This window comes from Eriocheir sinensis, chromosome 2 (genome assembly GCF_024679095.1).
Source record: "Eriocheir sinensis breed Jianghai 21 chromosome 2, ASM2467909v1, whole genome shotgun sequence".
NCBI classification, from domain to species: domain Eukaryota; kingdom Metazoa; phylum Arthropoda; class Malacostraca; order Decapoda; family Varunidae; genus Eriocheir; species Eriocheir sinensis.
In genome coordinates this window covers 5,606,840-5,618,154 of record NC_066510.1, presented here as the reverse complement: position 1 = coordinate 5,618,154, position 11,315 = coordinate 5,606,840, and the positions used below count along the sequence as shown (strand labels likewise).

The window sequence follows — 11,315 nt, the reverse complement described above, 5'->3', positions numbered from 1 at the left end:
GAATCGAACCCATTAAATCTTTTATGTCAAAGGTCAAGGTCGTACAAAACGTCAGATTGGCCATAACTTTGGTTCTCGTCATCATAGAGACTTCAGACTTGGTTCATATCTTAGCTCATGGAAAGATGCACCTTGCATGGCCTTGACCTTGACCTTTGACCTTGATCTCGAAAAGTCTGCCCAAGGTCAAAGTTTAAAAAAGATAGAATTTCATCAAATTTCGAAACAAATGCTTCCACATGATGCACCTTGCATGGCGTTGACCTCAAAAAGTTTGCCCAAGGTCAAAGTTTATAAAAAATAGAATTTCGTCAAATTTTGCAACAAATGCTTCCATATGATGCATAGGATCACAGTTGATGCCCATACCAACTTTCAGGATGATCTTTGGTGGAGGTGTGCACTCTCCGAGTGCTATGCATCTAGTTTTTGTTATTTTCTGTTAGAATTGATTGTTACTGTCAAGTACAAATGTGCGCAAGACACACTTACGTTATTACACAATAATGACATTGACAGTCAAATAAGACACCATATCATATCTGACCTACATCCTAAAAACAATCGTACAATATCCAGGAAGAAATAACTTGTATGCTGGCTAAAGCGAGCCAGGATGCAGTATATACATCCTCGGATATGGTACGGGGCACGCAAGGATGCAGTATACGCGTCCTTGTGTTGAAGGCTTTGTCTTTTTGGAATTAATTTGCTTTTTTTTTTTTTCTTTAGGATTGCTTGTGTATCTCAGCCCTTGGTTTGCCTCGGTAGAAACACTAAATAGTTAAAAAAGCTGCTTTCTTCTACTGTGCTGTGATAAGTTGTCTTGTTTTGCAGGTGCGTTGCCTTGAGGCAGTGGGAACCTTGTGTCCAGTGGAGGCAGGCCGTATCCAGTCATCAATCATGAACACCCTCATTGACCACACTTCCCATCAGGACAACAGAGTCAGGACAGCTGCCTTCAATGCGCTGGTTAGTGTTCATTCAGCATGGTTGGTACAGTTTACTCTAACAAATACAGGTAATTCTCAGTTTACATGAGGAATACATTCCTGAATAGATTATGTACTGTATTTGACAACTTATAAGACGCATGGGCTTATAATTATAAGATGCACTTCAATTTGGGCAGGCATTTAAAAAAATAAAGAAAGAAACGGGTTTAAACTATGAATGTCTGGTGAAGGGTTTTTGCCTGACATTCTTAGCCCTGCCCACTTTCAGGTCATTTTAAATTTTGATATGTTTCCAGATCCTTATTAAATCCCAATATTTTACATTTAAATACCTTAATACTTGCTGGGACCTGCCAGCACTGGTTCTTCTTAGAGGCTCAAGAGTCCTGCTTTGAGACACAAACAAATGTGGTGTAGACAGCGACATTGTCAGAGAGGTAACAGGTAGAGAGTTTGTACATCGTATTTATTTTATCATCATTCTACATTGTAACAGTTTTATGAAGAAGGTCTGTCTTACCTCAATGATCCTTGGCTTCATACTAAGGAAACGCAGTGGGTCTTGCGCATGTTGTTAAGTTTGGTGTACAACCGTCTGCTAGTTTGTTTAGGTACGTTGTCACTTATTTTTTTTCTGACTGGTGTTACTTTATATGAGGTACAAGTAAGTACTACTGTTATTCATTGTTATGAAAAGAGTTGCCGTTGTCGGTGTAGAGGTGATCGCCACCTTGTTTACATTTGTTGAGATATTTGCATTTTTTCATATTAACCCTTAGAGTATGGGTAGCGATATATTTCTCTGGATGATGTGCACGGGGAAAATTTAGACATTTAAAAGAGGTGGAAATGGTGTCTTTCTTCTTTGCAATATGTGTGTATTCATTTAGTATATTTGGTGGTGTAATAAAACTTCTCTCCTAATAATAATAAAGAAGTTATGACAGCCGAAAATATTGCGCATTTTCTCATGGCGTGTGGCGTCTCTCTCTCTCTCTCTCTCTCTCTCTCTCTCTCTCTCTCTCTCTCTCTCTCTCTCTCTCTCTCTCTCTCTCTCTCTCTCTCTCTCTCTCTCTCTCTCTCTCTTAAAATCACTTACTCACTCAGCAGGACACATTTGTCCCCTTGTCAGCGCCAATTAACACACTAAAAAAGTCCACCTTGGTTTTAATAGCGAAATTAAACACTCAGTCAAGGAGAAAAATTGTCTTACAGGTTAAAGAAAGACCAAAGCGCCGAAAACATTAGACTTTACAATGATGCAAGGCGCGAGTAAAAGATTAGTGCATCAGGCAAAGCGTAGATATGAAGAAAATATTGCAGCCAACTGTAAAAATAATCAAATCCTTCTTCAGTTACATAAACAACAGAAAGGCGATCAGAAGTGGAATTGGACCTTTAATAAACAGCTGACGGTGCACTAGTGACTGACAGCCAACACGCTGCAAACCTATTAAATAATTACTTTTCCTCGGTGTTTAATAATAACAGTCCTCCCACCACTACCACCAACACCATTACTAATGTAAATCCAGAGCATGCATTGCCTAACTTTGAAATAAAACCCGATGAAGTCCTTAAAGCCCTCAAATCTCCTAAAACAAATAAAAGTCCTGGACCAGACAAAGTTTATCCTACTCTGCTCAAAGAAACTAAGAGCGAAATACTCTCCTCCCTCACAACCGTATTCAATATGTCCTTGCGACAAGGCATCGTCCCTTCGGATTGGAAAAAGGCTAACGTGACACCGATTTTTAAGAAAGGAGACAAAAAAGTACCAGGTAATTACAAGGCCCATTAGTCTAACTTCGGTTGTAGGTAAGCTACTTGAGATCATAATTTGAGACAAAATTGTGAGTTACCTTGAAAGCCTGTCATTAATTGGGGACTCACAACATGGCTTTCTAACAAAAGATCCTGCCTATCAAACCTATTAACCTTTTATAACGACCTCTTCACTGTTTATGGCGTAACCAAATCAGTGGACGTAGTCTATCTTGATTTCCAGAAAGCGTTTAATAAAGTCCCACATCATAAATTACTTTACAAATTAAAGCAAATAGGTTGACGGTCAAGTACACCAATGGATCGCGAATTGGTTGAGCAACAGCCAACAAAGAGTGGTGATTGACGGATTTAACTCAAAGTGGGCGCCGGTCACTAGTGGCGTCCCTCAGGGCTCGGTTCTTGGCCCAGTGCTCTTCATTATTTACATCAACGATGTGGATGTTGGACTCAATAATCGCATTAGTAAATTTGAGAGGCGACAAAGATTGGTAACTCGGTTCTCACTGACGAAGACAGGCAAAGCCTCCAAGAGGATTTGCACAAAATTTCATTGGTGGGATAGATGGGAGATGCCCTTTAACGAGACAAGTGCCAGGTCCTTCAAGTTGGAACGAGGAATAAAAAGTTTGATTACGAAATGCGCGTTAAACTCGTCAAAAATCAATCGCAAGGACTTTGGGGGGTCAAAATCATTAAACCTCAAATTCTCACAGCAATGCATCGATGCAGCAAAAAGCGAACAGAATGTTGGGCTTCATTAAAAGAAACTTTTATTTAAGAATAAAGATGTAATACTTCGCTCTACAACAGTTTAGTCAGACCCCACTTGGAATATGTACAGTTTTGGTCTCCTCACCATGCAAAGGATATTGCTAAATTAGAAGGTGTTCAGCGTCGTACGAAAAATTATCCTTCCTTGCGCAACAAATCCCTCTGAAGAAAGGCTTTCTACCCTTAACATGTTCTCTCTTGAGAAACTTCGCCTCCGAGGAAAACTGATCGAATGTTTTAAAATACTTAATGGTTTCACGAATGTAGACAGATCAACATTGTTTATGATCGATGACACTTACGAGGAACAATGGCGTAAAACTCAGATGTAGACAAGTAAATTCAGACTGCACCAAATTTTCTTCACCAACGTTGTAGTGCGAGAATGGAATAAGCTCCCATCATCAGTGGTCCAGTGTAACACGATTGACTCCTTCAAAATAAGCTCGACCGCTACTTCCTTCAACTTAATATCAACTAGAGTAGAAATGCAACGTTTTGGAGTCTTCTGATTAATGTAAAATCACTTAGAGTTTAAGGACAGACCACCAAGTCTGGACCATGGGGTCTGTGGTCTGATTTTCTATGTAAATCTATGTAAATATCTCTCTCTCTCTCTCTCTCTCTCTCTCTCTCTATCTACAGGTAACTCTCGATTTACGTGAGTATTGTGTCCTTGAAGAGGTCGCGTAAATCAAAAACAATGTAAATCAAACAAGAGGTAGGTTTCTATCGAAAAATAAATATTCACTTCATTCAGTGGAGAGAGAGAGAGAGAGAGAGAGAATATCCATATCACCGAGATATCCACTCAGGCACTCAGTCTCAGCCTCACTCGTGTGAGGAAGAAATGAGGGACACCATGAACTACTGGCTAGTATTGGTACCAGTACCGAACCGTCTGGTACCGGCACCGTACCATATAGCTGGTACCGTTAGTACCAGTACTGGTACAGGTAACTCTCGATTTACGCGAGTTTGGTTTACGCGTTTTTGAAATAACGTGGGGTCCAAAATCCAAATAAATGTTTAATTTAGGCGTTTTTTTTTCACTTGTACGCGATATTTTATGGAGTGGCCACCAGATGTCTCACGCAACTGAACTCACACGGCCACACAGCTGAGCTCAGTTCTTCCCGCGCGCCACTTGAACAACAATACAGTACCTACGCTGCCACGCTACTCAACAATAGGGGTGGGCAGGTACTGGTACCAGTACCGGTACTAACGGTACCAGCAGTACAGTACGGTACTGGTACCAGACTGCTCGGTACCGGTACCAATACTAGCCAGCCCCTCATGGTGTCCCTCATTTCTTCCTCACACGAGAGAGGCTGAGAATGAGTGCCCGAGTGGATATCTCGGTTCTGGTGACACGCGGCATGCAGCTGTTTGTTGTGTGGGTGTGGTTGTGTGGTTTGTAAATAATGCAAATGGCGGCCGGGCTGGGATTGCGTGAAATAACTCCTCGTACAAGACTCATGATGTTCAGTTTCTGATATCATATTCACCTCATTATTCTCACTAATATTAATACTTAATAATGAACACATGGACATTTTTTCCAATATGATTTTTTATGTAGCTTGTACTGCTCCTTAGTCATACAATCTTAACCCACCTGTGACATCAAGATCAAGATCATACAAATGGCGCCCGACGGAAAAACGGGATAACAGCAAGGCATGGACGATCTTCCACCGATTTAGTCTTTGTATAGTAGTTATTAGATCGCCCTGTATTCTATGGTAACATATTATAGGACAGCTACGGACTATGAAGGATTATAAACAATAATAAAGGTAAGTTTGCTGTTGTTATTGGATAAGACGAAAAACAGACCCTTAAAAACATCCCAAAGAAGAAAAAAATCATTAAGAGTTTGTACATTCAGCGTATAACGTGCAGGGCTAAACTTTCAGGCATTTTTTATGTGAAAAAATGCGCGCTATACGCCGAAAATTACGGTATTTATTTTTCGACAGAAACCTACCTCTTGTTTGATATACATTGTTTTTGAATTACGCGACCGCATCAAGAACGCAACACTCGCGTAAATCGAGAGTTACCTGTAACTGCCCACCCCTATTGTTGAGTAGCGTGGCAGCGTGGGTACTGTATTGTTGTTCAGGTGGCGCACGGGAAGAACTGAGCTCAGCTGTGTGGCCGCGGTGCTGTGTGAGTCCAGTTGCGTGAGACATCTGGTGGCCACTCCATAAAATATTGCGTATAAGTGAAAAAACGTGTAAATTAAAAATTTCTTTGGATTTTGGACCCCGTGTTATTTAAAAAACGTGTAAACCAAACTCGCGTAAATCGAGTTACCTGTATATATATATATATATATATATATATATATATATATATATATATATATATATATATATATATATATTTATATATATCATAGATTATGTATTTTATAATTGAGTAAGAGCCACTTTAACCCATGGAGTGCATTATATTATGTCTGAGGTCTTTTTGCATGGGCAGTTCAACCATTCATAATGAAGTGCAGCTGTTTTTAAATTTGAACTAATTCAATGAACCATTAGAACCATTACACAAAAGATGCAAAAGGAAAATCTATCTTGTGGTTATAACTAGATAAAGCTATCAGATCAATGATAAATGGCCTCTGTATTCCACTGCATGCCTTTATTAGTTTTTTTTTCTACTTGTGTTCCTGCCTTCCCTTACCTCTATGCTGGAAGAAAGTAGCTTTTTCTGGTAAAGTGTCTTGTCACCACAGATGGTTGTGCAGGAGAAGGGAGTGAAGCTGCCTGCAGAAGTATATGACAGTGCTTGCAAAGCTCTGAGTGATGATTACCAAAGTGTACGAGCAGCTGCACTCCTCCTCATCAAGGTAAGGTTACTTGAATGGAAGAATTTATAAAAGTGTTAATCAGTTTTTTATAAATAGTTCCATATATTCATCCTTGCAAGGCAGTCTATCTTCACTGTGGTAGATGGTCCCTGTTCTATACCTAAACCCATCATCAGTGATGTTCTTCAGGGCTCTGTTCTATCTCCCACTCTTGTTTGTTAATGATCTTTCCTAAACAAACTGCTATTCACTCCTATGCCACAGACTACTCTGTATTACTCAATAATTTTTAACAAAAGACCCTCTCAATTGGAATTACACAGCTCAAGGTTGGATGCTGCAGAACACTCAACCTCTTCTCCTAAATCATTTCTGAATGGGACAGAAGGAACTTTGGGTCTCTCAGTGCTTCAAACACTCAGTTTTTCCTACTGACAACTCAACACAATCTTCCAGACATCTATCATCTATTTTTCAGTAACTCAACTGTTCAATTTTTTCACACAAAACATACTCAGTCTATCCTTACTCAAAAACTCAACTGGAAACTTCATATCTCATCTCTTGCTAAATGAACTTCCTCGAGGTTAGGCATTCTGTTTTGTCCACTAGGGCCTGGTCTGCCCCTCCAGATTGTATGCATCCCACATCTGGGGATTCCATACACACACACATACATAGCCCTTTCAGACAGAGTAGTACTAACGTCTTTCCATCTCATCAACTCCCCCTCCATTTACTGACAGTCATTTACCTCTCAAATTCCCCTGCAGTGTTGCCTCTGTATCTTCTATTGATATTTTCATCTTTACACTTCTGAATTTGCTAATTGCATACCTTCACACCTCCCACAGCCCTGCTGCATAAGACTTTCTACTGTACCTCATCCCTATGCCATCCAAGTTCACGCAGGAGTTATTCAACATCTTCATTCTTTCAGCCATTTCACTGGTAAACTCTGGAACAGCCTTCCTTTGTCTGTATTTCCTTCTTCTCATGACTTGAAACCTTTCAAGAGAGAAGTATCAAGAATGTGGAGGAGATGTAGTTGTTAAATGGATGGTCAAGATATGTGAAGTAGCATGGGAAGGGGGGGGCGGCGGCCAGAAGACTGGACGAAAGCCATCATTGTCCCAGTTTACAAGGTGAAGGGCAGGAGAGGGGAATGTGGGAGCTATAGAGGTATAAGTCTCCTGAGTATACCCAGAAAGGTATATGGAAAAGTCATAATAGAGAGGTGCAAAGATTTACAGAAGAGAAAATCAGTGAAGAACAAGGAGGCTTCAGGAAGGGAAGGGGATGTGTGGATAAGATATTTGCCTTCATGATGGTAGAAAAAATATTAGCAAAAGGAAAGAAACTATACGCTGCCTTCATGGATTTGGAAAAAGCTTATGACAGAGTCGATTGGATTGCATTGTGGGATGTTTTAAAGATTTATGGTGTAGGAGGAAAACTGCTTAGTGCAATAAAGTCTTTCTATGAGGATGCATCTGCATGTGTCAAAATTACTGGAGAAACAAGTGAACATTTTGAGGTAAAAGTGGGCTTAAGACAAGGGTGCGCCATGTCACCATGGTTATTCAATATTTATATGGATGATGTTATTAGAGAAATTAAGGGCAAAGTTGGAGAAGTTGGAGTAAGACTGTTCGATGAGGGAAGGAAGTGGGTACTGAATTCGATACTGTTTGCTGATGACACAGTGCTCATTGCAGAAAATGAAAGTGACCTACAAAATTTGGTCAGTGTTTTTGATAGTGTCTGTAACAGGAGAAAGCTGAAAGTAAATGTCAACAAAAGTAAAGTGATGGTTTGTGAGCGAAGTAGAAGTGAGGTTGTAGATTTTGTATGCCCATATAGAGTGGGAATTGAATGTGAAAAAGAATGCAAAATAATTTTGAATGGTGAAGAAATGGAGGAGGTCAATGAGTTTAAGTACCTTGGATCAGTTATGTGTAAGCATGGTGGTACAGAGGGAGAGATAAGAGAAAGGGCATTGCAAGGAAGAAGGGTGGTAGGGTCTTTGGGACGAATCATGAATGGCAGAAGTGTGAGCATGGAGGTAAAGAGGGATTTGAGAAATACAATAATTGTACCAACCCTCACATATGCAAGTGAAACGTGGGCCTGGAATGAAAGTCAGAGGTCTAGAGTGCAGGCAGTGGAAATGAGTTATTTGAGGAGTGCTTGTGGTGTGAGTAGAATGGATGGAATGAGTAATGAAAGTGTGTCCGAGCGTTTTGGAATGTGTCAAAGGGGTGAAGGGAAGAACTGTGGAGTGGTGGAAGAGGTGAAGCGACAGACTTTAAAGTGGTTTGGCCACATGGAGCGAATGCAGGAGAGTAAGATGACCAGAGGGGTGTATGTGAGTGAGATAGAGGGAGGGAATGCTAGAAGACGACCTCCAGTGAAATGGAGGGATAGGGTGCAAGAGTACATTAGGGAGAGGGGGGAAAGATCTTTGAGAAACTTTGAGCAGGCAAGGAGGGAGTGTCTGGATAGAGAAAGCTGGAAGCTCTTCTGCCGTGGCCATCCCCTGGTGGGAGCTCCTAGGAGCAGGCGTCGACGAAATGATGATGATGATGAGTATCAAGACACCTCCAACTGACTCTGACTGTCTTTCCCCTACTTGAGCTGTTTTCTATTTTTGGGAGCAGCATTAAGCAGTCTTTTTTTTCTTCTTTTTTGGTTTGACCTGCCACCTTTACTGTAAATAAGTAAGGCAATATTACTAATGCCTCTCCACCAGGAAAGTAATGGAGTTTGTATAATCCCAGAGGTGCTGATGCCAAGCGAAAACTGATCACGTAATGACAGAGGTAAATGTTTCTTCACGTAATGACAGAGGTAAATGTTTCTTCCCTAGGTGGCTGCTGAGAGTGATCCTGAACGTTTGGTGCCTATTCCTGACAGTGACCTGCACATGAGACTGGTGGACCATGCCTTCTCACAGATCTGTAATGTTGTGAATGACATCAATGTAAGAGTGAGGACTCAGGCAGCTTCCCTCCTTGGCTCCATGGCAGGCATATCAGAGAAATTTCTACAGCAAACCCTAGACAAGAAGCTGATGTCTAATATGAGGGTTAGTATGCCTTTGTAACTTCATATTATTTTTATGTATCCTAGATATTTTTCATGGTATAGGAAGCAAGCCAGGGGAAAACAAATTTAAGAAAAAGCTCCCTGGAACACACTACCCCCAAAAAAGTAGGTAAAGGAAGACATAGAAAGATAAGATCAATTTTGCTTTGAGAGTTGTCGTGATGCTCCCCTCATGAAAAGTCCTAGAGAGGAGGAATACAAATGAAGGAAGGCAGTTCCAGTTAACCATTGAAAGGCATAAAGAAGAGGAAGAGAATTATTGTATTTTATTACAGTAAAACCCCTAGTAATCATCAACCGCAGGGATTCAGATTTAGTGAACATTCCGAATACCTTAGGTATATCCCGAAAGTACCCCATGAAATTACATTCAACCAAACATGTTTACACAGGTTCTCTAGTCTCTACGCTCAGAAATGCATCTCCCGACTACAGGTATGCATGTGCTGAATGCTGTTTGACCCATTAGTCACGCAGCTCTGTGCAATGTTACTGATAGTCCAGTAGCGGGCTTGAGAATGCCTTTGTTATGACAACAACAACAGAGTCGCAACAAGTTTTGCTAAGATGGCAGTGTTAACTAAATGCCTTGACCAAGACCAAGACCAAGCCCCACTGAATTGTTGTTTGGGCAGTATGGGTGGGTGGGAGGGTGTATTGTTTGTAAACAAAGAAGTCATAGTTAACTCCTTCTTTACCATGGCTCCCAGCTGATGTAAACACAGCGTTCGCCTGCAGCACCGCAGCTCCTGTTCCCCCACATGGCACACAGGGTTATCTTACAAGATTGCTCCTCTACACTTGCTGTCGGTGTGCCTGCACTAGTAACTCTGTCTGCTAGTTTCACTGTCCCTCATCTCTGATTATGACTCTGAATCTCTGATTCAGAGTCATAATCTGAGTCATGCTCATTTTGAGAGGTTTCTAATTACTCCTCACAGTCTATCTCATAGTTAAAATATTTATCACTGCTATCTGAGGGAGGAGACTCCATTATCTCCGGCATGCTGCCAAATATCAGTCACTCGAGTGGCAGGCTCATAGAAAATGGAGAATCTTAGAGGAGGTTTGAGGTAATACAGGTAACTCTCGATTTACGTGAGATTGGTTTACGCTTTTTTGAAATAACGCGGGGTCCAAAATCCAAATAAATGTTTCATTTACACGTTTTTTCACTTATATGCGATATTTTATGGAGTGGCCACCAGATGTCTCACGCAACTGGACTCACATGGCGCTGCGGCCACGCAGCTGAGCTCAGTTCTTCCCACATGCCACTTGAACAACAATACAGTACCCATGCTGCCACGCTACTCAACAATAGAGGTGGGCAGGTATCGGTACCAGTACCGATACTAATGGTACCAGCTTTATGGTACGGTACCGGTACCAGACTGCTCGGTACCGGTACCAATACTAGCCAGTCGCTCATGGTGTCCCTCATTTCTTCCTCACATGAGTGAGGCTGAGACTGAATGCCTGAATGGATATCTCGGTGATATGGATATTCTCTCTCTCTCTCTCTCTCTCTCTCTCTCTCTCTCTCTCTCTCTCTCTCTCTCTCTCTCTCTCTCTCTCTCTCTCTCTCTCTCTCTCTCTCTCTCTCTCTCTCTCTCTCTCTCTCTCTCTCTCTCTCTCTCTCTCTCTCTCTCTCTCTCTCTCTCTCTCTCTCTCTCTCTCTCTCTCTCTCTCCACTGAATGAAGTGAATATTTATTTTTCGATAGAAACCTACCTCTTGTTTGATTTACATTGTTTTTGATTTACGCGACATCTTCAAGGACACAATACTTGCATAAATCGAGTTACCTGTAACATTATTCTATGTCTGCGTGAGAAATGGACTCTGTAATTAATTGGCTACTGG

General features: G+C 41.1%; 1 protein-coding gene across 1 annotated transcript in view; it reads left to right on the top strand.

The window, feature by feature from the left end:
- The window catches only part of LOC126998790 (integrator complex subunit 4-like), a 95,793-nt gene that overhangs the window by 51,766 nt on the left and 32,712 nt on the right, over positions 1–11,315 (top strand). The window contains exons 6-8 of the mRNA XM_050860834.1: positions 838–972; positions 6,268–6,381; positions 9,212–9,430. Coding sequence (XP_050716791.1) covers positions 838–972; positions 6,268–6,381; positions 9,212–9,430 — 468 coding nt within the window. The remainder of the gene's footprint in view (positions 1–837; positions 973–6,267; positions 6,382–9,211; positions 9,431–11,315) is intronic.